The following is a 27294-nucleotide window of genomic DNA, read 5'->3' as shown; positions in this document are numbered from 1 at the left end:
TTTCTACGCTATTACTCACAGATTTTGGGCCTCGGGGCGATTCGAATGTTCGGGGAACTTCGGGGTCCTTTATGGGGACATCGTCAAAACTCCCACATTTTGGTCCATTCTGGCCAGTTTTATATGCTATTACTCACTGACTTTGGTAGCCGGGGTGATCCAAAAATTCTGCGAATTCCGGGGACCGATTGAGATGACCTTGGCAAAACTCACATATTTTGTCCATTGTGGCGAGCTTTCTATGCTATTACTCACTGATTTTGGGACCCGAGGCGATACGAATGTTCTTGGTACTTTGGGGTCCGCTCCAATAATTTTTATATTGTCTGGAAAAAATCTCTAAAAAGTTTCGTTCAATTCCAAAAACTTTTATTTCCGCACGAAAACAACACCATGGGAGTTTTGTTGAAAACAACGTCAGTCCAGATTAGTTTCATTCAAATCATGCAAATTAGAGTCCTAAACAAGAGAAAAAAAATCTTGGAAAAGTAGATACGTTTGTGACGTATCAAAGTACGACTACATCAACCACGTTATATACGCTTCCGCTTAACGGTCTACAAGGGCACGTAGACACTTTCACTCTCGTTGCTATGCATATGTGTAGATATATCTTGGGTGTTCGTAGTTTTGTTTTGTTTTCCATACTTAGTTCCCCAACAATTAGTTGTGAGAATAATGACAATGAAGGCAAAGTGGGCACTGGTTATGTTTTAGTGAAAGGTGAATTATGAGGAGTCATATTTGGACAAAACAAATCCTAGGGATGGGAGACAAGTGGTGAACCGCATGTACCAGATACCGGGGCTTTCTTAAGGCAATATAGGGACTTGTGGAGTCGGCATACATGAAAAGGTTTGTGGAGCAAATGAAAGCTAAAGGTTGGTGGTTGTATACTGTTTCGGTGAAAAGAATGTAGGGAGATTATAAATGTTGTAGGTTGTGGTTGATGAATTCAACACCATTGTTGCTTTGCATTCATTGGAGAGAAGCATGAAACTGGTTAAGCAAAAAGGTGTAAAAGTGTTGCAAAGTAATACCGATGACAGACTTGTTATGTAATGGAGAAGTTCCGGAATAGTGTGAGTACTCATCAAGAATAATGACATAACATTTATAACTCGAAAAACTAAAATAGGAGAAGTCCACAAATGAGGGTGTATTATTTGGAACGAGCGGTAGTAAAATAATGGGATGGATAAAAAGGCAAGCATTCTTGTTGTCCAATTTAGCAAGAATCACAAATAGGAGATTGCAGAATTGTTCTATTACATGATGGAAGAAAATTTGTAGCTATTATAGAAAAAGGAAGCTCGGCCCAGTTGATCCCCAAGACTCCGTTGCCCCAAATCGCCGAAGCTAGTTGTACAACAAGCTCTGGCGCAACTTTTATTCATCAAGCAGAAGTTGTAGAGGTCGCCTAAGCTATTTGATCTCTGGAGGATTCTCGTTGTTTCTAGGTCCTTGAAAGAGGAACAATAGGGATCAGATTTAGATGAAAAATAATATCACAATAACATTATGAACAAATATTAAGTTCTTGATAGTAGGTGGGAAACTAAAACATTATGAACAAGAAGCAAGAGAAGTGGATCTAGTAGTTGTGATGGGGAGCCTCGAACCATTTCCAACTACAACACTATGGGAATTGTGCATTGATGGTGAATAATAATTGTCGAGGATACTTTCATTCTTCACAATGTCAGAGGTGGCTCGGTGGAGTTGGGCTGAATTGAGAAATGGCTTATTGGGATTTTGATCATGGAGTATTGATCCCACGATGGAGTATGCGGGATGGAAGTATAGCACCGCTAGGATTGGGATGGAGTGCTTGCTTGAGGGATGGAATTATGCCCTAGAGGCAATAATAAATGTATAGTTATTATTATAATTCCTGTATCAAGATAATAGTTTATTATCCATGCTATAATTGTATTGAATGAAGACTCATTTACATGTGTGGATACATAGACAAAACACCGTCCCTAGCATGCCTCTAGTTGGCTGGCCAGTTGATCGATGATAGTCAGTGTCTTCTGATTATGAACAAGGTGTTGTTGCTTGATAACTGGATCACGTCATTGGGAGAATCACGTGATGGACTAGACCCAAACTAATAGACGTAGCATGTTGATCGTGTCATTTTGTTGCTACTGTTTTCTGCGTGTCAAGTATTTATTCCTATGACCATGAGATCATATAACTCACTGACACCGGAGGAATGCTTTGTGTGTATCAAACGTCGCAACGTAACTGGGTGACTATAAAGATGCTCTACAGGTATCTCCGAAGGTGGTAGTTGAGTTAGTATGGATCAAGACTGGGATTTGTCACTCCGTGTGACGGAGAGGTATCTCGGGGCCCACTCGGTAATACAACATCACACACAAGCCTTGCAAGCAATGTAACTTAGTGTAAGTTGCGGGATCTTGTATTACGGAACGAGTAAAGAGACTTGCCGGTAAACGAGATTGAAATAGGTATGCGGATACTGACGATCGAATCTCGGGCAAGTAACATACCGAAGGACAAAGGGAATGACATACGGGATTATACGAATCCTTGGCACTGAGGTTCAAACGATAAAGATCTTCGTAGAATATGTAGGATCCAATATGGGCATCCAGGTCCCGCTATTGGATATTGACCGAGGAGTCTCTCGGGTCATGTCTACATAGTTCTCGAACCCGCAGGGTCTGCACACTTAAGGTTCGACGTTGTTTTATGCGTATTTGAGTTATATGGTTGGTTACCGAATGTTGTTCGGAGTCCCGGATGAGATCACGGACGTCACGAGGGTTTCCGGAATGGTCTGGAAACGAAGATTGATATATAGGATGACCTCATTTGATTACCGGAAGGATTTCGGAGTTACCGGGAATGACGAATGGGTTCCGGGGGTTCACCGGAGGGGGGCAACCCACTCCGGGGAAGCCCATAGGTATTTGGGGGGGTCACACCAGCCCTTAGTGGGCTGGTGGGACAGCCCACCAAGTCCTATGCGCCAAGGAATAAAAATCAAAGGAAGAAAGAAAAAAAAAGGAAGAAGTGGGAAAGGGGAAGGACTCCCTCCCACCAAACCAAGTAGGACTCGGTTTGGGGGGGGAGAGTCCTCCCCCCTGGCTCGGCCGACCCCCTTGGAGTCCCTTGGACTCCAAGGCAAGGTCCCCCTCCCTCCTCCTATATATATGGGGCTTTTAGGGCAGATTTGGGACGACTTTCTCACGGCTGCCCGACCACATACCTCCATAGTTTTCCCTCTAGATCGTGTTTCTGCGGAGCTCGGGCGGAGCCCTGCTGAGACAAGATCACCACCAACCTCCGGAGCGCCGTCACGCTGCCGGAGAACTCTTCTACCTCTCTGTCTCTCTTGCTGGATCAAGAAGGCCGAGATCATCGTCGAGCTGTACGTGTGCTGAACGCGGAGGTGCCGTCCGTTCGGTACTAGATCGTGGGACTGATCGCGGGATTGTTCGCGGGGCGGATCGAGGGACGTGAGGACGTTCCACTACATCAACCGCGATCTCACATCGCTTCTGCTGTACGATCTACAAGGGTACGTAGATCACTCATCCCCTCTCGTAGATGGACATCACCATGATAAGTCTTCGTGCGCGTAGGAAAATTTTTGTTTCCCATGCGACGTTCCCCAACAGTGGCATCATGAGCTAGGTTCATGCGTAGATGTCTTCTCGAGTAGAACACAAAAGGTTTTGTGGGCGGTGATGTGCGTTTTGCTGCCCTCCTTAGTCTTTTCTTGATTCCGCGGTATTGTTGGATCGAAGCGGCTTGGACCGACATTACTCGTACGCTTACGAGAGACTGGTTTCATCGTTACGAGTAACCCCCTTTGCTCAAAGATGACTAGCAAGTGACGGTTTCTCCAACTTTAGTTGAATCGGATTTGACCGAGGAGGTCCTTGGATGAGGTTAAATAGCAACTCATATATCTCCGTTGTGGTGTTTGCGTAAGTAAGATGCGATCCTACTAGATACCCTTGGTCACCACGTAAAACATGCAACAACAAAATTAGAGGACGTCTAACTTGTTTTTGCAGGGTATGATTGTGATGTGATATGGCCAATGATGTGATGTGATATATTGGATGTATGAGATGATCATGTTGTAATAGAAATATCGACTTGCACGTCGATGGTACGGCAACCGGCAGGAGCCATAGGGTTGTCTTTATACTAACATATGTGCTTGCAGATGCGTTTACTATTTTGCTAGGATGTAGCTTTAGTAGTAATAGCATAAGTAGCACGACAACCCCGATGGCGACACGTTGATGGAGATCATGATGATGGAGATCATGGTGTGGCGCCGGTGACAAGAAGATCGTGCCGGTGCTTTGGTGATGGAGATCAAGAAGCACGTGATGATGGCCATATCATGTCACTTATGAATTGCATGTGATGTTAATCCTTTTACGCACCTTATTTTGCTTAGAACGACGGTAGCATTATGAGGTGATCTCTCACTATAATTTCAAGACGAAATTGTGTTCTCCCCGACTGTGCACCGTTGCTACAGTTCGTCGTTTCGAGACACCACGTGATGATCGGGTGTGATAGACTCAACGTTCACATACAACGGGTGCAAAACAGTTGCGCACGCGGAACACTCGGGTTAAGCTTGACGAGCCTAGCATGTGCAGACATGGCCTCGGAACACATGAGACCGAAAGGTCGATCATGAATCATATAGTTGATATGATTAGCATAGGGATGCTTACCACTGAAACTACTCTCGACTCACGTGATGATCGGACTTGGGATAGCGTAAGTGGATCATGAACCACTCAAATGACTAGAGAGATGTACTTTTTGAGTGGGAGTTTAGCAGATAATTTGATTAGGTTGAACTCTAATTATCTTGAACATAGTCTAAAGTCCACTTTGAATATATTTGTGTTGTAGATCATGGCTCACGCAAGTGTCATCCTCAATTTTAATACGTTCCTAGAGAAAGCTAAGTTGAAAGATGATGGAAGCAACTTTGTAGACTGGGCTCGTAATCTTAGGCTAATCTTACAAGCTGGAAAGAAGGATTATGTCCTTAATGCTGCGCTAGGAGATGAACCACCCGCTACGGCTGATCAGGATGTTAAGAACGCTTGGCTAGCACGTAAGGAGGACTACTCAATAGTTCAATGTGCAGTATTGTATGGCTTAGAGCCGGGACTTCAACGTCGCTTTGAGCGTCATGGAGCATTTGAGATGTTCCAGGAGTTGAAGTTTATCTTTCAGAAGAACGCCCGGATCGAGAGGTATGAGACCTCCGATAAATTCTATGCTTGCAAGATGGAGGAAAGCTCGTCTGTCAGTGAACATGTGCTCAAGATGTCTGGGTACTCAAACCGTCTAGCTGAACTAGGGATTGAACTCCCGCAAGAAGCTATCACTGACAGAATCCTCCAATCACTGCCGCCAAGCTATAAAGGCTTTGTGTTGAACTACAACATGCAAGGGATGAACAAGTCTCCCGGCGAGTTGTTTGCGATGCTGAAAGTCGCAGAGTCTGAACTCCGTAAAGAACATCAAGTGTTGATGGTGAGCAAGACCACTAGTTTCAAGAGAAACGGCAAAGGCAAGAAGGGCAATTCGAAGAAGAGCGGCAAGCCAGTTGCCAATCCGTCGAAGAAACCCAAGGCTGGACCTAAGCCTGAAACGGAGTGCTTCTATTGCAAGGGTATGGGTCACTGGAAGCGCAATTGCCCCAAGTATCTGGCAGATAAGAAGGCGGGCGAAAAATCAGGTATATTTGATATACATGTTATTGATGTGTACTTAACCAGCTCTCGTAGTAGTGCCTGGGTATTCGATACCGGTTCTGTTGCTCACATTTGCAACTCGAAGCAGGAACTGCGGAATAGACGGAGGCTGGCGAAAGACGAAGTGACGATGCGTGTAGGAAACGGTTCCAAGGTTGATGCAATCGCCGTCGGCACCGTGTCACTTCAACTACCATCGGGATTAGTGATGAACTTAAATCATTGTTATTTAGTGCCTGCGTTGAGCATGAACATTATATCTGGATCTTGTTTATTGCGAGACGGTTACTCTTTTAAGTCTGAGAATAATGGTTGTTCTATTTCTATGAGTAACATCTTTTATGGTCATGCACCGAATGTGAGAGGATTGTTCATATTGAATCTTGATAGAGATACGCATATACATAACATTGAGACCAAAAGAGTTAGAGTAAACAATGATAGCGCCATATTTTTGTGGCACTGCCGCTTGGGTCATATTGGTGTAAAGCGCATGAAGAAACTCCATGCTGATGGACTTTTGGAGTCACTTGACTTTGATTCACTTGACACGTGCGAACCATGCCTCATGGGCAAGATGACTAAAACTCCGTTCTCCGGAACAATGGAGCGTGCAAGTGACTTGTTGGAAATCATACATACCGATGTGTGTGGTCCGATGAGCGTGGAGGCACGCGGCGGATATCGTTATTTTCTCACCTTCACTGACGATTTAAGTAGATGTGGTTATGTCTACTTGATAAAGCACAAATCTGAAACATTTGAAAAGTTCAAGCAATTTCAGAGTGAAGTGGAAAATCATCGTAACAAGAAGATCAAGTTCCTACGGTCTGATCGTGGGGGTGAGTATCTGAGTTTCGAGTTTGGTACTCACTTAAGACAATGTGGAATTGTTTCGCAGTTAACACCGCCTGGAACACCACAGCGTAATGGTGTGTCCGAACGTCGTAATCGTACTTTGTTAGAAATGGTGCGATCTATGATGTCTCTTACTGATTTGCCGTTATCGTTTTGGGGTTATGCATTAGAAACAGCTGCATTCACTTTAAATAGGGCACCATCAAAATCCGTTGAGACGACACCATACGAACTGTGGTATGGCAAAAGACCAAAGTTGTCGTTTCTTAAAGTTTGGGGATGTGATGCTTATGTCAAAAAGCTTCAGCCTGAGAAGCTGGAACCCAAAGCGGAAAAGTGCGTCTTCATAGGTTACCCAAAAGAGACAGTTGGGTACACCTTCTATCTCAAATCCGAGGGCAAAGTGTTTGTTGCTAAGAACGGAACTTTTCTCGAGAAGGAGTTTCTCTCGAGAGAATTGAGTGGGAGGAAGATAGAACTTGACGAGGTTGTCGAACCTCTCATCCCTCTGGATGGTGGCGCAGGGCAAGGGGAAACCCCTGTGATTGCGACGCCGGTTGAGGAGGAAGTTAATGATGATGATCATGAAACTCCAGTTCAAGTTTCTGTTGAACCACGCAGGTCGACGAGATCACGCGCTGCTCCAGAGTGGTACGGTAATCCCGTCTTGACAATCATGTTGTTAGACAACAATGAACCTGCAAATTATGAAGAAGCAATGGTGGGCCCAGATTCCAACAAATGGCTAGAAGCCATGAAATCCGAGATAGGATCCATGTATGAGAACAAAGTCTGGACTTTGGAGATACTACCTGAGGGCCGCAAGGCTATTCAGAACAAATGGATCTTTAAGAAGAAGACGGACGCTGACGGTAATGTGACCGTTTATAAAGCTCGACTTGTGGCAAAGGGTTTTTCACAAGTTCCAGGAATTGACTACGATGAGACTTTCTCTCCCGTAGCGATGCTTAAGTCCGTCAGAATCATGTTAGCAATAGCTGCATTTTTCGATTATGAAATTTGGCAGATGGATGTCAAAACGGCGTTCCTTAACGGTTTTCTTAAGGAAGAGTTGTATATGATGCAACCCGAAGGTTTTGTCGATCCTAAAAATGCTGACAAGGTGTGCAAGCTCCAGCGATCCATTTATGGACTGGTGCAAGCATCTCGGAGTTGGAACAAACGCTTTGATGAGGTGATCAAAGCATTTGGGTTTATACAAGTGGTTGGAGAATCTTGTATTTACAAGAAAGTGAGTGGGAGCTCTGTGGCGTTTCTAATATTATATGTGGATGACATATTACTGATTGGAAACAACGTAGAGCTTTTGGAGAGCATAAAAGGTTACTTGAATAAAAGTTTCTCTATGAAGGACCTAGGAGAAGCTGCTTACATTCTAGGCATTAAGATCTATAGGGATAGATCAAAACGCCTGATAGGACTTTCACAAAGCACATACCTTGATAAAGTTTTGAAGAGGTTCAAAATGGAACAGTCCAAGAAAGGGTTCTTTCCAGTGTTACAAGGTACGAGATTGAGTAAGACTCAGTGCCCAGCAACTGATGAAGATAGAGAGCATATGCGCACCGTCCCCTATGCTTCAGCCATAGGCTCTATCATGTATGCAATGCTGTGCACTAGACCGGATGTTAGCGTGGCCATAAGTATGGCAGGCAGGTTCCAGAGTAATCCAGGAGTGGATCACTGGACAGCGGTCAAGAATATCCTGAAGTACCTGAAAAGGACTAAGGAGATGTTTCTCGTGTATGGAGGTGACGAAGAGCTCGCCGTAAAAGGTTACGTCGATGCAAGCTTTGACACAGATCCGGACGACTCTAAGTCACAAACCGGATACGTATTTATTCTTAATGGGGGTGCAGTAAGCTGGTGCAGTTCCAAGCAAAGCGTCGTAGCAGATTCTACATGTGAAGCAGAGTACATGGCTGCCTCGGAGGCGGCTAAGGAGGGTGTCTGGATGAAGCAGTTCATGACGGATCTTGGAGTGGTGCCAAGTGCACTGGATCCAATAACCTTGTTCTGTGACAACACTGGTGCCATTGCCCTGGCAAAGGAACCAAGGTTTCACAAGAAGACCAGACACATCAAACGACGCTTCAACCTCATCCGCGACTACGTCGAGGAGGAGGACGTAAATATATGCAAAGTGCACACGGATCTGAATGTAGCAGACCCGCTGACTAAACCTCTTCCACGGCCAAAACATGATCGACACCAGAACTGTATGGGTGTTAGATTTATTACAATGTAATTCACATGGTGATGTGAGGGCTAGATTATTGACTCTAGTGCAAGTGGGAGACTGTTGGAATTATGCCCTAGAGGCAATAATAAATGTATAGTTATTATTATAATTCCTGTATCAAGATAATAGTTTATTATCCATGCTATAATTGTATTGAATGAAGACTCATTTACATGTGTGGATACATAGACAAAACACCGTCCCTAGCATGCCTCTAGTTGGCTGGCCAGTTGATCGATGATAGTCAGTGTCTTCTGATTATGAACAAGGTGTTGTTGCTTGATAACTGGATCACGTCATTGGGAGAATCACGTGATGGACTAGACCCAAACTAATAGACGTAGCATGTTGATCGTGTCATTTTGTTGCTACTGTTTTCTGCGTGTCAAGTATTTATTCCTATGACCATGAGATCATATAACTCACTGACACCGGAGGAATGCTTTGTGTGTATCAAACGTCGCAACGTAACTGGGTGACTATAAAGATGCTCTACAGGTATCTCCGAAGGTGGTAGTTGAGTTAGTATGGATCAAGACTGGGATTTGTCACTCCGTGTGACGGAGAGGTATCTCGGGGCCCACTCGGTAATACAACATCACACACAAGCCTTGCAAGCAATGTAACTTAGTGTAAGTTGCGGGATCTTGTATTACGGAACGAGTAAAGAGACTTGCCGGTAAACGAGATTGAAATAGGTATGCGGATACTGACGATCGAATCTCGGGCAAGTAACATACCGAAGGACAAAGGGAATGACATACGGGATTATACGAATCCTTGGCACTGAGGTTCAAACGATAAAGATCTTCGTAGAATATGTAGGATCCAATATGGGCATCCAGGTCCCGCTATTGGATATTGACCGAGGAGTCTCTCGGGTCATGTCTACATAGTTCTCGAACCCGCAGGGTCTGCACACTTAAGGTTCGACGTTGTTTTATGCGTATTTGAGTTATATGGTTGGTTACCGAATGTTGTTCGGAGTCCCGGATGAGATCACGGACGTCACGAGGGTTTCCGGAATGGTCTGGAAACGAAGATTGATATATAGGATGACCTCATTTGATTACCGGAAGGATTTCGGAGTTACCGGGAATGTACCGGGAATGACGAATGGGTTCCGGGGGTTCACCGGAGGGGGGCAACCCACTCCGGGGAAGCCCATAGGTATTTGGGGGGGTCACACCAGCCCTTAGTGGGCTGGTGGGACAGCCCACCAAGTCCTATGCGCCAAGGAATAAAAATCAAAGGAAGAAAGAAAAAAAAAGGAAGAAGTGGGAAAGGGGAAGGACTCCCTCCCACCAAACCAAGTAGGACTCGGTTTGGGGGGGGAGAGTCCTCCCCCCTGGCTCGGCCGACCCCCTTGGAGTCCCTTGGACTCCAAGGCAAGGTCCCCCTCCCTCCTCCTATATATATGGGGCTTTTAGGGCAGATTTGGGACGACTTTCTCACGGCTGCCCGACCACATACCTCCATAGTTTTCCCTCTAGATCGTGTTTCTGCGGAGCTCGGGCGGAGCCCTGCTGAGACAAGATCACCACCAACCTCCGGAGCGCCGTCACGCTGCCGGAGAACTCTTCTACCTCTCCGTCTCTCTTGCTGGATCAAGAAGGCCGAGATCATCGTCGAGCTGTACGTGTGCTGAACGCGGAGGTGCCGTCCGTTCGGTACTAGATCGTGGGACTGATCGCGGGATTGTTCGCGGGGCGGATCGAGGGACGTGAGGACGTTCCACTACATCAACCGCGATCTCACATCGCTTCTGCTGTATGATCTACAAGGGTACGTAGATCACTCATCCCCTCTCGTAGATGGACATCACCATGATAGGTCTTCGTGCGCGTAGGAAAATTTTTGTTTCCCATGCGACGTTCCCCAACAGGAGGCACCGTCAGAAATGGGCAGCATCCAAGCATCACCTCGTTGTTTCAGATGAAAAGTCGCCCACCATGGAGAGAAGTTGCCTGACCAAGGAAACTAGGGCTGGACATATTGTTAATGACTAGTGTAGTTGGGAGCACCATGTCTATGAACTAGCCCGTGTAGGTGCACGGGTTGATGACTAGTGTCTATGAATTCTAGTATTGCTACGTTTACACGAGTTTCTAGTGGGACAGTCGTGATCCGAGTGACAGTTTTATCCTGTGCAGTCACTGTTTCATTCCTTGCTGTGTTGCCCCTCAGTGTTGACATACACACTTCCATTGTTTGGATAGAGTAGTTGCCAGTGGTGAGTGTCGTGGTGCATGTGTCATCGTCTCGAAGAAGCCCTCGGGTTTCTTATCCATGGGTTGATGACTACGACTGGTCATTAATTAACCCGATGTCAAGATGGTGCTTCTTGCGCACCAACATCTTATGTGTGCAACTTGGGTGAAAAACCTCGGTCACCAGGATAGCATTGTCGATGTTGAGCTCACTTCATCATCTATGGCGACCACCAACGCTTGCTCCACTTGCTAGCTGATAAGGATGATGTTCGGATCACAATCTAAGGACTAGAAAGGTGAATAGTCCTATAAAATAATTGTTCTGATTTAAGGTTTGCAGTTTTTAGCACAAGACAAGAAGAACAATACAAGCAAAAATACTTATCTAGCAAGTAAGAGTAATGAGCGGCCAAAAATGACAAGTTGCAAATAAGTAGTAGGTAGGGTTTAGGAAAGCAAAACACTCATGCTGCAAGGATGTTTCCTGTGTGACAATGCCTCTAAATGGTATTTTAATGTAATGAAAATATTGCTAGTGGACCTAATTATAGTTTTTAAGCTTAATCTCAGGTAAATGGTTTGTCGGACAATTATTGTGGAGAGGGTTCACCCCCTCCCGAGTCACACACAAACACACACTTCAAAAAAGATCAAACATGTGGTTTTCCGGCTACTCAAAGCTTTTGCTTCGATTTATTTGAGTCGTAGGAAAACCGCACTATCAAGATGGTTGAAAGTTGTAGAATGATGGTGTGGGAACACCAAAAACTTATACTCTTGCCGTCCTACATCTACCACCAAAAAAGATCCTTCCATCCATCATGTTCTCATCCTCAGTGTGTCATGAGAGTGTGCACAAAGTATCTGGTCACCTCGTGCACAAGGTTCAGTGATCAACTCTATGGACACCCCGTGTGCACGAGGTCCTGGACCATGTGCACACAGGGTATCACTTAACTCTCTTCACACCCCTTTCGCATGGGGTCAGATGTCTGGAAAAGGGTTCATAGTCAGCAACAATATATACTGGCACCTTCGTCTAACTCCAACCCTATCATTTTTCTTTGACATCATCCACCATTTCCAACTCCTCATATTTCTCATATATATTTGTCTCTCCCACCAAATTGTTGATACTTTGGGAACTGAGGGAGCAGGGTCCGATCTACAAGTTGACCAAACCGATTCATGTCCCCGACAAGATTTCTTCACAATCAATATGTTACTCATGGAGCTTGGGCTCCTAGATGTATAGGGTTCCTCCGAAAGCTTCGTTACCTGTTGTGTGCTCCAGATACATAAGTAAAGGTGTGTTGGTCGCTCTCAAGACTAACACCAAGTGATTCGAGGCACATCCATTGGAGGTGACTTGAGGAGATTACGGTAGGCCATTTGGTGGTGTTCCGGAGCCTTGACACCGACACCACTCCAACGGAGATTAGCACTTCCCCAAGGAATTGTGAACTTTGGGATAAAATGTGTGCCCGCGACTCACTTGTGGGTATTCCTTTCCCCGCGGTACTTTGCCTTGTATTCTCGTGGGCTTGTTAATTGTATGGCTGCCTAGTGTACATTGCCTTGAGATTTCTTACCATTTATGTTGAGTCCACCTAGTTGCATATATAGAGAACTTAGTTTATACTTAAACTCTAAGGCCTCCTTTGGTTTGTTTGAATATTGTAGAAATTATATATGATAGAATTTTCAAAGGAAACAGTCCTTTATATCCCGTTGGTTTGTTGAAATCGATTCCTATTACTATCCATAGGAACCAATCTTTCAAATTTTAAAGTATTTTTTTAGTTTAGACTAAATGAAAGAATTCACATCCTATGCATCCAATGACATATCTTTCTCTATAGTAATTGAGATACATGTCATCTCACTTCAAGTGAGTTCCATATTCCTATGATATTCCTGTCCTATGAATCAAAGGAGGCTTAAAAATTGACAATTAAGCTTAAAATTTAGTCTCCCATTCACCTGCCCCCTCTAGTCAATATCGATCCTTTCACCGTGGCTCATGTAGTGCACGCTATCATACGTCCAAATTAATGGATGCTTCAAACCAAGGGTTCTAGGATCACAATGACCCCGATTGTGATGCCAACCAAGCAACCTATGAATCACATATTCCATCATGTGTTGAACTTAGATGCGTCGCTAAGTGTAGATCTTCACAAAGTGGGTTGTGCACAAGCCCATACAACATGATATGATCTGGAGTGACTACTCCTAACTGTCTAGAATATGCTCAACATCCAAGAGTAACAAGCAAAGCAAAGTACTTGATAAGAACTACTTGAATGATCTTCAATCAAAGCTTCTCTCAAGAATCTAAGTGATCACTCTTTCATAGGAATACGATTATGGTGAAGGAAATGAACTAGAGGTGTAGGTATTCAATAAAGGGGAGTTCGTGGCTTTGAAAGAATTGAAGAAGTAAACATGGAATCACCCAACACTTCATTTCTTATTGGCCTTCGTTGGATGTCTCTTCCTCGTGTGATTAGTGGACGTAGTGGGATTGAGCAAAGTGACTTGTAAATGGTGGAATGAGTGAGTGAAATGATTAAAGGTGGAACGAAATGGTTGTAGCCACATATGTGTACTGGAGATTATTTATAGAGAAGATCCCGAATCTGAATGTTACTATAAAATTAACTAGGCTTGGAAGCACTAGTAGTAAACTAGCGGAACAACCAAGACTGTTCAAATAAATCTGAGTGGTTTGTGCATGCATGCTATAGAGAACGGTGACGCCTTCACTTCTGGTAGCAACGACGACAATTTTCCCTATGATTTCCCTGAAGAATGAAGGTCCATGGGATGGCAGTACCGTCCAAAATATCCGCTGGAGCAAGGTTTTGGAAAGTGAGACCGTACATGAAGAGTTTGGGTTGCCATGGGTTTTAATCTAGGCACCTAGCCCCTGCCTCAGAAAATAGGTAAAACACTATGAAGTGAGATCTCTTATTGGGGGTGTTTTTGTTGGGGAACGTCGCATGGGAAACAAAAAAATTCCTACGCGCACGAAGACCTATCATGGTGATGTCCATCTACGAGAGGGGATGAGTGATCTACGTACCCTTGTAGATCATACAGCAGAAGCGTTAGTGAACGCGGTTGATGTAGTGGAACGTCCTCACGTCCCTCGATCCGCCCCGCGAACAATCCCGCGATCAGTCCCACGATCTAGTACCGAACGGACGTCACCTCCGCGTTCAACACACGTACAGCTCGACGATGATCTCGGCCTTCTTGATCCAGCAAGAGAGACGGAGAGGTAGAAGAGTTCTCCGGAAGCGTGACGGCGCTCCGGAGGTTGGTGATGACCTTGTCTCAGCAGGGCTCCGCCCGAGCTCCGCAGAAACACGATCTAGAGGAAAAACCGTGGAGGTATGTGGTCGGGCTGCCGTGGAAAAGTCGTCTCAAATCAGCCCTAAAACCTCCGTATATATAGGTGGGAGGGAGGGGACCTTGCCTTGGGGCTCAAGGAGCCCCAAGGGGGTCGGCCGAGTCCAAGGGGGAAGGCTCCCCCCTCCCAAACCGAGTTGGACTTGGTTTGGTGGGTGGGAGTCCTTCCTTCCCTTCCCACCTCCTCCTTTTTTTTCTTTTCTCTTTGATTTTCTTTCCTAGGCGCATAGGGCCCTTTTGGGCTGTCCCACCAGCCCACTAAGGGCTGGTGTGCCACCCTCAAGGCCTATGGGCTTCCCCCGGGGTGGGTTGCTCCCCCCCCCCCCCCCCGGTGAACTCCCGGAACCCATTCGTCATTCCCGGTAACTCCGAAAACCTTCCGGTAATCAAATGAGGTCATCCTATATATCAATCTTCGTTTCCGGACCATTCCGGAAACCCTCGTGACGTCTGTGATCTCATCCGGGACTCCGAACAACATTCGGTAACCAACCATATAACTCAAATACGCATAAAACAACGTCGAACCTTAAGTGTGCAGACCCTGCAGGTTCGAGAACTATGTAGACATGACCCGAGAGACTCCTCGGTCAATATCCAATAGCGGGACCTGGATGCCCATATTGGATCCTACATATTCTACGAAGATCTTATCGTTTGAACCTCAGTGCCAAGGATTCATATAATCCCGTATGTCATTCCCTTTGTCCTTCGGTATGTTACTTGCCCGAGATTCGATCGTCAGTATCCGCATACCTATTTCAATCTCGTTTACCGGCAAGTCTCTTTACTCGTTCCGTAATACAAGATCCCGCAACTTGCATTAAGTTACATTGCTTGCAAGGCTTGTGTGTGATGTTGTATTACCGAGTGGGCCTCGAGATACCTCTCCGTCACACGGAGTGACAAATCCCAGTCTTGATCCATACTAACTCAACGAACACCTTCGGAGATACCTGTAGAGCATCTTTATAGTCACACAGTTACGTTGCGATGTTTGATACACACAAAGCATTCCTCCGGTGTCCGTGAGTTATATGATCTCATGGTCATAGGAACAAATACTTGACACGCAGAAAAACAGTAGCAACAAAATGACACGATCAACATGCTACGTCTATTAGTTTGGGTCTAGTCCATCACATGATTCTCCTAATGATGTGATCCCGTTATCAAGTGACAACACCTGCCTATGGCCAGGAAACCTTGACCATCTTTGATCAACGAGCTAGTCAACTAGAGGCTTACTAGGGACAGTGTTTTGTCTATGTATCCACACAAGTATTGTGTTTCCAATCAATACAATTATAGCATGGATAATAAACGATTATCATGAACTAAGAAATATAATAATAACTAATTTATTATTGCCTCTAGGGCATATTTCCAACAGTTTTATGCAAGAGAGCATGCGACGCACAAGCAAGCCTGACTGGGCTGCCCCCTTGACAGTCACTTCACCGAGCATACTGTAGCAAGCGGTTCATTGTAGTGTGCGGTTCACTGCAGCAACATGTTACTATAGCAGTTATTGTTTTGTTTTACCAATATTATTTTTCACCAGTTAAAAATGAGAGAGTCTATTTTAGGAAAGTGTGATTTTTTTCAAAATCCACGAACATTTTCTTCAATAATATAAAAATTAAATTTGATCGCTCTTTTTTCAAACTTGGTTAAGCACAAACTTTTTTGAAACATGAACTTACGGAAAACGTAAGCATTTTTTAAAAATGGGAACAATTTATGAAGTCTTAAAGTTTTTTTGTAAACTCAAAATATTTTTAATTTCCGAACATTTTTTGAAAAAGCAAACACGTTTTGCAATTTCTGAACAATTTAGATTTTTTAAACATTTTTATAGAAAATGATAAAAAAGGAAAATGAAAGAACCAATTAGGAACCTTCTAGAAGGGTCACGAAAAAGGTCCTCTCTTACAAAAAGTTAATCGAGTCGGTCGCTCCCTTTCTGAAGCAGTGGTGTCTTGACGCAAAATGGGTAAATAGAAAAATCCCTATGGAGTGACATCCAAACTAAGGCTAGACAGACTGAGAGAGGTTTTCGAATCGGCCCAAGCTTCATTGGGCCTCACTAGTTAATGAGCTGGCTCGGTCCATCTCGACACAAAAAGGCCACGCCGGCACATATGGCTCAGTGCGTTGGACGCAGTGCCGACCCAAATCTAAAACAAGACGGACCTAGGCGGACGGCCGACCCAAACGGACAAACGAACAAAAAGCACACAAAATCACCGTCCGTTTGAGTCGGCCCGTTGGAGTTACTATTACAAGTGAAATCTTGAACGATTACTCAGAAACTAATTAATCGAGTAGAAATAGAAACATATATCATGTATGATGCAGCCACCACAAACAGCCAAACATGGTGGAGATGGAAATGGTGGTTGGCCATCCCTTAGAAACATATCTGACGCACCTTGTGTTTCATTGAAGCCCCGCTGGTTGTCGTTGGAGCCCCCCTCGTCTGGGCCGTCCACTTGCATTCCCCTCTGCATGACATGGAACCAGATATTTCTCATCTCCTGGTAGCACAGAGGCTTTGCGATGAAGCAGCAAGCACCTTCGTTAATTGTCCTCATCACCATCTTCTTGCTATAATCGGTAGAGAAGACTACACAAACACATCCAGGATTTTTAGATCTATATCTGTATGTATCGCTACTGATCTAAAAGTAGCCATGCATGCATGTAAATATGTGCGACATGTCGAGGACTCACTGATGACCGGGTAACGATCCCGGACGCGCTCGAGGAGGTCGAAGCCATCAAATCCCGCCCCTTTGTCGCCGGCGTGCACGACTGTCATGATGATGTCAAAGTCGACACCTTTTCGATCATTCTCCACCTCGCTCAGTGCTTCTATCGGCGACGCCATCGCCGTCACTACACGACACAAACACGTACGTTACAAGCGGGTCCAGATCTTCCAAGAATAGGCAGACAAGACATGCAACACTGAGCGCTAGGAGATCCCATATGGTTGTGGAGTACCTTTGTAGCCACAACTCTCGAGAATTTGCGTCGAGTCCTGGAGGCTCCTGGGGTCATCCTCCACCACGAGGACCCTCATCCCCATGGGGAAATCCTCAGCTGGGAAAGTGTCCCTGACAGTGCTCGAAGGGAAGGTGTCGCCGTTCTCCATGGCACACACGCACCTACTGCTTGTCACAAGGTACTGCTGGTGATAGAAAGAGTGTGGAAAAGATCCAAAGATACAACCCATATATATATAGTCCAAAGCCTCTTTTCTCTTCAAGAAAGAGATTGGAGTAATGCACTAAGATTTGCCATATATTTTTTAATTAATGCAGTGCACTAAAACTATATGCAACGTATTGAACTACATATAATGTAGTAGTGACCTTTCCAATTAATAGAGTATATTAAAGGTACATGATTCCAATCGCACAACTGCCAATTGCTTAATTAGTGAAGTGCATTGAAACTAAATATATTGTATTAATATTTCATATAATGTATTAAAACTCCATATATTGTTGTAACCTTTCTCGTGGTCCTTATGGCAGAAGCACAACTGTGCTTACCGTAGAAGCAGATATGTGCTTCCGCAATAAACAGAAATGTGTTTCTCGTGGAGCCCAGTTCAAAAAAGCATAGATGTGCAACGCAAAGGAAAAAATCTTCTCCATGACCTAGGAAAAACAAGGCAAAAACCAGAAAAACATTCTAAAATCCAAAAACACATACAAGAAAATAGATGACCAAAATTCAGAGAAAGCGTTCGCCACCTGACATATGGTGACGGCTGGACGGGTCCCTTGGCGCACTCCTAGGTTAGCAAAGGTGCCCCTTGAAGTGCCCTGAAAAGGTAACTGCTTGTTAGTGACTCCCGAGTGTGCCTCTTCGTCGTTTAACACACTAGATTACACAACAACACATAGGGCGTCGACCGTATGGGCCGGCCCGGTAAATCGCTTGCTTGCTCTCCTGCGAAAAAAAGGCAAGCTCGCTCGCTGCCCATTCAACTATGTGTTCGTTTATCACAAAGACAAAAAACTACGTGTCTATGGTTTTAAAAAACAGTTTGCTATCTGCTAGACAATTGTATTAGAAAAGACGACAGGTTTCCTTATTAATTTTTAAAAATCTTGATAAAATCATAAAATATTCATGATTTTAAAATTGCTCAAGGATTTCAAGAGAGGTCCATGAACTTGAAAAATGTAAGGGTTTTGAAAAAATGTTCACATATTTGGAAAAGGACAATTCAGGAAAATTCATGAACTACTTTAAAAACATTAAAACTCAGAATTTGTTTTTTCTAATTTTAAAAGTTCCTGAAAAGGATCCTAAATTTGAAACACCTTCATGTATTTGAAATAAAGTTCATGGATTTGAGAGTTCATAAATTTGAAATAGTTCATGCATTCCATAAATGTTCTAGAACTAGAAAAGGTTAAACTATTTTGTGGATTCAAAAAAATCATAGATTTGAAAGCCATCTATGGATTAGAAAAAAAATCATGGATTAGAATATAGTTCATGGGTTAAAATTGTTCGTCAATTTTTAAAATGTTTACAGATTTGAAAAATGTTCGTGTATCCAAAAACATACAATTCTTCTTTTTTTGCGAATTTGTAGCACAATGTCTGTTAATTTTGTAAAATTTCACATAACTAAAACTCTTCTTTGGTTTTCAGGTGGTAGCTACTACCTAGAAATGGTAGTAGAATCGGACCTATTCAGGGTCAGACAATGCATTATAGACGTATGTTGATTTAAAATGAAATAAATTAGATAAATGGTAAATAATAGCAAATAATATAATAAGCTAACATAGAAAAAGGTAAAATGGAAACAAGTAAATTGAAAAGGCAAACAATAAAAGAAAACACACACAAAAACATCAAAACCAAAAAAAAAGATGGAAAAAACTACCCAGGGAAAACCTAGTCCAAAAACGACGGGGAGAGATAGTGGGCCGCGGCCTAGTTATATGTAGTGGAATGGGGGGTGTGTGCCATGTACCCTTTTGCATATTTGACAAGAGCAACTAATTGACGAGCGCTCCTTAGGGAGCCTCCTAACGATCACTCTCACGCGCCATCATTTGGCACGTTCTGAGCCGTCATCACGTGTCGCGCTCTGACCGTTTTCCCTGGTTTGTTTTTTTGCACGCGTTTTCAGCTTTTTAGGTGGTTTATTACGTGTTTTTTCGGGGTTTCAGTTTTTCATCGGTCTTTCTTAGATTTTGGACCAAAAATACCTTTTTTGCGCTAAAAGACATGTTTTTTTTTTCTTGAAAAGCATGATTTTGCTTCCACGATTGGAACGGATATACTTTCTTGAGAGGCACGACGGTTCGTCTCAGAAATGAAAAAACACGTTTTCTATTTCTTTCGCGAGAGGCACGATCATGCATCTCGGAAAAATAAAAATAGAACACATTTTTTTCCTTCCATGAGAGGCACGGTTTTTCCGTTTGTTTTTTTGTGTGTGAAAAAAAAGGTTGTCAAAACCTATCAACATGTGATCTAGTTTTGAAGACTTCGACGGTTGGAATCCAACGATGAAAACAGTTTAAAATTTGAACGTATAATTTAAGAGATGAAACATTTTGAAAATAACGAATCTACAAAAAAGGAGGAGCTCTCAGGTTACGACAACTGACACACATGCAGTGCGTTATTTGTCAAAACCTGAGGAGGTGAGAGTGATCTTTAAAAGAAGTACTCCATTCGTCCAAAAATACATGTAATAGAAATAAATATATCTAGATGTACTTTAGTTCTAGATACATATATTCTTATCAATTTGTGCAAGAAGTAATTCCGGACGGAGGGGTACTCCTTAATTAGTGATTTGGATGATTGATGCTTAAAGCGCGAAATAGGATTTGGCGTGACTCCCTCAATATCTATTAAGGTGATGCAATCTCGAACCTGCTTGAACGAGGCCATGCCAACCCTTTATTTTTGGTATACACTCTACCCTTTGGTTAATCTACATTGCTTCTCTATTTACTTGAAAAGAATGTAAGGTTTCATATTATTTTTTCACCACCAGTTCGTCCAAACTTACTGATATGATAATGTATCACCATTATTCACTTATCTTCTAAATCAATTTTACTTTAATTTGTCTAACACACTTTCATCAAAACATAAGGTAAATCACATGCAAGATTGGACTATATACATTTATTTATCGATTTTGCTAAAGCACATCTAGAAATGACATAAGTATTACACATCCAAGTCCTATATCATTGATTTTTATTTATATGTTTGCATTAATATGGATAGATAAATCGCAAGCTTACGTACTAGCATTGTCCTAGTAGTGATGTAAAAAGGAGAAATGTTTTGTCGCTATTTAAAAGAAAACATGGCACCAATACTATTGTTTTATCTGCGTGTAATAAACATCATAGCCGGCAATGATATGCTGTCATGGTCAGTTCATATGTGAGCAGTAACAAATCAATCGTGTTGTTTAGATTCTTTGTTTCAACATCATTACCAGTGTATGTATTGTTTAGATTGACTAGCACAAAAACCCGTGCGTTGCAACGGAGAATACAAATTAGAGTACAAATCTCGAAATTATTGATATTTTTTAGTTTATGTGAACATTTTTTTTTAATTTCATTGACATTTTCTTCGAACTCATGAATATGTTTTTAATGCATGATCATTTTCCGAATTATCAATGTTTTATATTTGCTAAATAGTTTTTTGAAAATCATGAATTATTTTATAATATGCGAACAATTTTCTAAAATAATCCACATTTTTTTGAATCCGTAAACATTTAATGATTTCCCAAAGCATTTTTTGAATTATAGAACAATTTACGATTTCATGATTTTTTTTTTAAATCGCAACTTTTGAAATTATAATATGCGAACAATTTTTAAAATCATCCACATTTTTTTGAATCCGTAAACATTTAATGATTTCCCAAAGCATTTTTTGAATTATAGAACAATTTATGATTTCATGATTTTTTTGGTTAGATTGATTTCCTTGGTAAGTTTGCCATTGACCTCGCCGCGCGTCCACTCTAGCCCCGAACAGGCTAGCTGGCTTGAACGGTGAACCGATCGACGGCGACGTGCGACGGTGAAATCATGATATCCCTGTGTGGCAAGCGTCCCGGTAAAAACCGCGTCGAGCGCAACAAACAGCAACATTTGGTCCATATGATAATGGAAAGCGAGCTCGATAAACCCCAAGAGAATCTTACTACTGCTTTTGACGCGCAAGGAAGGATGTTCCCATGCATCCTCCATCCATCGCCGTCCGTAATTTAACCAACCAAGCGTGTGCCTTGGTGGTCAGTCAGATGACCCGCCCTATCCATGCATGACTATACCTGGCTGATGGGTTGGGATACACGGTGCTTGTTTCATTTTCCAACGACCTCAAGCATCAGACGCGCCGGTCCGTGGCTCTAGCCGGCCCGACGACTGACCGCTCATTCGTTCCCCTGGCCGTGAACCCCGCAACCGAGATGGCGACAACGAAGCCCATGCCAAAGAAAAAGTATCAAATCTAGAGATCTTAAAAGCCACGGCCTTAAGTCTGACGGCGCAAGCTCGGACATGATCCTTATATATACTGACCCTGCCAAGTAGAAGGGTGTTTTTTTCACTTTCAATGCATACCGCCTATGCTACCAAGCATCCTCAGGGCCCCCCTGCTAGCATTCATCACCAGCAACCGTGTTGTATCAGCAACAGTTGGCTCTCTCAAGTACTCTGGCCCAAACACAACTATGATAGCTTTGCAAAACCTATACATGGACTGAAAGCATATGGACTTGTTCATTTGTACATACTCATCAATGAGATCATTGGAAACTCCATATGCAAGCATCCGAATGTTAGCAGTGCATATTTTATAAGGGGAGAAGCCAATCTTTCCAAGGTACCCCTCTTGCATTTGAAATAGTTATCGTACTCGATCACCCCGTCCCGAATACGGTTGACTACATGCCTAGTCATGCAAAAACGACGTTGAAATATGGAATCTTTGTATAAAGCGGGTTTCGGATCTCGAAGTAGTCCTTCTAGAATAGGAAATGTCCATTCTCCCGGTTGCGATTCAGCGCCGACATATGCCTCGGTATGGAGCCCCTAAACTGCCGCCGGTCCTTACTAAGGTGGTCATAGACGAACGCAGCTCCCACGATCTCTTCATCGGCGGATAAAGAATCATCGAAATCACAAATAAAGTTATCGAAGAAAAGTTCATTGTCGGGGTCCATTTGTACCTTGCGGGCATCTTGGACAAATTGGGCCAGTGAAATGCCTCGCGCCCCATCGAGACAAAGTAGCAGAGCTGGGCGTCGGGGACGGTGGTGGCAGGAGATGAGGTTGCATGGAAGGGTTAGTCTACGGCAGGTTGCCTAGCAGCGACAACAGAAATGGGTGGCGGGAGTGGGAGGCAGAGCGGGAGGGATCGTTGGAGGGGAAGGGAAAAAGGAGGATGGCCTTTCTGCCACTGGCTGAAGGTCCAAGGGAAGAGATGGGCGGGCATCGCGCGCGTCCTTCCCGTGTCTGCGTTGATGCAAATCCGCCCTAAATTTAAGTCTGCAATGGATCACGAATGAACGAAAAACAGACGCGTGTTCGTTTGAATCGACATGTTGGACGATGTTTTTTGTCCGAGACGATCTAAACGAACGTGAGCGGATGAAAGGGATGGTCTCCTTTGATAAAAAATTTAGGATTTGATCCATTCTGGCCAGTTTTCTACGATATTAATCACTGATTTTGGGACTCGGGATGATACAAACATTCGGGGAACTTGGGGGCCGGTTTCGGGGACCTCATCAAAACTCGTAGATTTGGTCCATTTTGGCCAGTTTTCTATGCAATTTCTCAGTGATTTTGGTTCCCGGGGCCATCCGAACGTTCGGGGAACTCTGGGGAGTGGTTGCAGGGACCTCGTGAAAACTCGTACATTTGGTCTATTGTGGCTAGATTTCTATGTTGTTACTCACTGATTTTGGGACCCGGGTCGATACGAACGTTCGGGGAACTTTGGGGTCCGGTTACGGGGACCTCGTGAAAACTTGCATATTTGGTCCATTCTCGCCTATCTCCTATGCTATTACTCAGTGATTTTGTGTCCCATGGCGCTACAAACGTTCGGGAAACTTCGGGGACCGGTTACGGGGACCTCGTCAAAACTTGCAGATTAGGCCATTCTGGCCAGTTTTTATGCTATTAGTCACCGATTTTGGTTCCGCGGGAGATCTGAACGTTCCGCGAACTCCGGGGACCGGTTACGGGGACCTCATGAAAACTCGCAGACTTAGTCCATTCTAGCTAGTTTTGTACCCTATTACTCATTGTTTTGGGACTCGGGGCGATACAAATGTTCATGGAACTTGGGGTCCGGTTATGGGTACCTCATCAAAACTCACAAATTTGGTCTATTTGGGCCAGTTTTCTATGCAACTTCTCACTCATTTTGGTTCCCGGGGCGATCCGAACGTTCTGCGAACTCCGGGGACCCGTTACGGAGACCTCGTGAAAGCTCGTAGATTTGGTCCATTCTGGCCAGTTTCCTATGCTATTACACACTGATTTTGGGTCCCGTGGCGCTACAAACGTTCGGGGAACTTCTCGGACCTGTTACGGGGACCTCGTCAAAACTCGTAGATTTGGTCCATGTTTGCCAGTTTTCTATGCTATTAGTCACTGATTTGTATCCCGGGATGATCTGAACGTTCCGCTAACTCCGAGGATCCATTACGGGGACCTTGTGAAAACTCGCATATTTTGTCCATTCTGGCATGTTTTCTACGCTATTACTCAATGATTTTGTGTCTCGTGGCGCTACAAACGTTCGGGGAACTTCGGGGACCGGTTACGGGGACCTCGTCAAAACTCGTAGAATTGATCCATTCTGGCCAGTTTTCTATGCTATTAGTCACTGATTTTGGTTTCCCGGGTGATTCGAACGTTGTGCGAACTCCGGGGACCGGCTACGGGGACCTCATCAAAACTCACAATTTTTATCCATTCTGGCTAGTTTTCTACGCTATGTCTTACTATTTTGGGACCCGGGGCGATATGAATGTTCAGGGAACTACGGGGTTCGGTTACACGGACTTCGTGAAAGCTCATAGATTTGGTCCATTCTGCCCAGTTTTCTATGCTATTACTCACGGATTTTGGGTCCCGTGGCGCTACAAACGTTCGGGGAACTTCAAGGATGTGTTACGGGGACCTCGTCAAAACTCGCAGATTTGGTCCATTCTGGCAAGTTTTGTATGCTATTATTCACCGATTTTCGTTCCCTGGATGATCTGAACGTTCCGCTAAATCCGAGGACCGTTTACGGGGGCCTCGCACTAAACTCGCAGATTTTGTCCATTCTGCCAGTTTTCTTCGCTTTTACTCACTGATTTTGGGACCCGGAGCGATACGAATGTTCGAGGAACTTTGGGTCCCGGTTACGGGGACCTCATGCAAACTCGTAGATTTGGTCCATTCTGGCCAGTTTTTTATGTTATTACTCAAAGATTCTCTGTCCCGTGGCGAAACAAACGTTCGGGGAACTTCGAAGGCCGGTTACGGGGACCTCGTCAAAACTCGTAGATTTGGTCCATCCTAGCCAGTTTTCTATGCTATTAGTCACTGATTTTGCTTTCCAGGGCGATTCGAACGTTGTGCGAACTCTGGGGACCGGTTACGGGGACTTCATCAAAACTCGCAGTTTTTGTCCATTGTGGCCAGTTTTCTACGCTATTTCTCACTGTTTTTTGGGACCTGGGGCGTTCGGGGAATTTTGGAGTCCGGTTACGGGGACCTCATGAAAGATCGTAGATTTGGTCCATTCTCGCATGTTTTCTATGCTATTACTGAGTGATTCTGTGTCCCGTGGCGCTACGAACGTTCAGGGAACTTTGGGGACTGGTTACGGGGACCTCGCCAAAACTCGCAGATTATTTCATTGTGGCCAGTTTTCTATGCTATTAGTCACTGATTTTGGATCCCGGGATGATCTGAACGTTCCGCTAACTCCGGGGACCGATTACGGGGACCTCATGAAAACTCACAGCTTTTGTCCATTCTGGCCAGTTTTCTACGCTATTACCCACTGGTTTTGGGACCCGAGGCGATACGAACGTTCCAGGAACTTTGGGTTCTGGTTACGGGGACCTCGTGAAAACTCGCAGATTTGGTCCATTCTGGCCAGTTTTCTATGCTATTACTCACTGATTCTGTGTCTTGTGGCGATACAAACGTTCGGGGAACTTCGGGGACAGGTTACGGGGACCTCGTGAAAACTCGTAGATATGGTCCATTATGGCCAGTTTTCTATGCTATTAGTCACTGATTTCGGTTTCTAGGGCGATTCGAACGTTGTGCGAACTCCGGGAACCGGCTACGGGGACCTCATCAAAACTCACAGTTTTTATCCATACTAGCTAGTTTTCTACGCTATTTCTTACTGATTTTGGGACTCGGGGCGATACGATTGTTCAATGAATTGCAGGGTCCGGTTACGGGGACCTCGTGAAAGCTCGTAGATTTGGTCCATTCTGGCCAATTTTCTATGCTATTAGTCACTGATTTTGGGACTATTGGCACTACAAACGTCGGGGAACTTCTAGGACGTGTTACGGGGACCTCGTCAAAACTCGCAGATTTGGTCCATTCTGGCAATTTTCTATACTATTAGTCACTGATTTTGGTTCCCGGGATGATCTGAACGTTCCGCTAACTCCGAGGACCGTTTACGGGGACCTTGCACTAAACTCGCAAATTTTGAACATTCTGGCTAGTTTTCTATGCTTTTACTCACTGATTTTGGGACCTGGAGCGATACGAACGTTCGAGGAACTTTGGGTCCCGGTTACGGGGACCTCATGAAAACTCGTAGATTTGGTCCATTCTGGCCAGTTTTCTATGCTAGTACTCAATGATTCTGTGTCCCGTGGCGGTACAAACGTTCGGGGAACTTCGGGGACCGGTTACGGGGACCTCGTCAAAACTCATAGATTTGGTCCATTCTGGCCAGTTTTCTATGCTATTAGTCACTAATTTTGGTTTCCAGAGCGATTCGAACATTGTGCGAACTCCGAGGACCGGTTACGGGGACTTCATCAAAACTCGCAGTTTTTGTCCATTCTGGCGAGTTTTCTACGCTATTTCTCACTGTTATTGGGACCTGGGGCAATACGAATATCCGGGGAACTTCGGGGTCCGGTTATGGGGAACTCGTGAAAGCTCACACATTTGGTCAATTCTAGCTAGTTTTCTATGCTATTACTCACTGATCTTGCATCCCATGGCGCTACAAACGTTTGCGTAACTTTGGGGACCTGTTACGGGGACCTCGTCAAAACTCGCAGATTAGGCCATTCTGGCCAGTTTTTTAGGTTATTAGTCCCTGATTTTGGTTCCGCGGGCGATCTGAACATTCCGCGAACTCCGGGGACCTCATGAAAACTCGCAGAGTTGGTCCATTCTAGTTAGTTTTGTACGCTATTACTCATGGTTTCGGGACTCGGGGCGATACGAATGTTCGAGGAACTTGGGGTCCTATTATGGGCACGTGGTCAAAATCGCAGATTTGGCCCATTTGGGCCAGTTTTCTATGCAATTTCTTACTAATTTTGGTTCCCGGGGCGATCCGAATGCTCGGGGAACTCTAGGGACCCGTTACGGGGACCTCATCAAAACTTGCAGTTTTTATCCATTCTGGCCAGTTTTCTACGCTTTTTCTTCCTGATTTTGGGACCCGGGGCGATACGAATATTCGG

The 27294-nt window shown here is 44.2% G+C and overlaps 1 protein-coding gene across 1 annotated transcript in view; it reads right to left on the bottom strand.

Annotated features, from left to right (window-relative positions):
• Window positions 1-1100: 1100 nt before the first annotated feature.
• Window positions 1101-27294, bottom strand: part of LOC123405609 (two-component response regulator ORR21-like) — a 38298-nt gene continuing 12104 nt past the window's right edge. The window contains exons 4-8 of the mRNA XM_045099240.1: window positions 18296-18367; window positions 17538-18199; window positions 17265-17429; window positions 16963-17157; window positions 1101-1463 (exon numbers count right to left, since the gene is read on the bottom strand). Of these exons, the coding sequence (XP_044955175.1) occupies window positions 1426-1463; window positions 16963-17157; window positions 17265-17429; window positions 17538-17769 (630 nt within the window). The 5' untranslated portion in view covers window positions 17770-18199; window positions 18296-18367 and the 3' untranslated portion in view covers window positions 1101-1425. The remainder of the gene's footprint in view (window positions 1464-16962; window positions 17158-17264; window positions 17430-17537; window positions 18200-18295; window positions 18368-27294) is intronic.

The sequence above is a fragment of the Hordeum vulgare genome, chromosome 6H (genome assembly GCF_904849725.1).
Source record: "Hordeum vulgare subsp. vulgare chromosome 6H, MorexV3_pseudomolecules_assembly, whole genome shotgun sequence".
NCBI lineage: Eukaryota > Viridiplantae > Streptophyta > Magnoliopsida > Poales > Poaceae > Hordeum > Hordeum vulgare.
The sequence above is the reverse complement of the archived record's forward strand: the minus strand, read 5'-3'. Positions and strand labels throughout refer to the sequence as shown.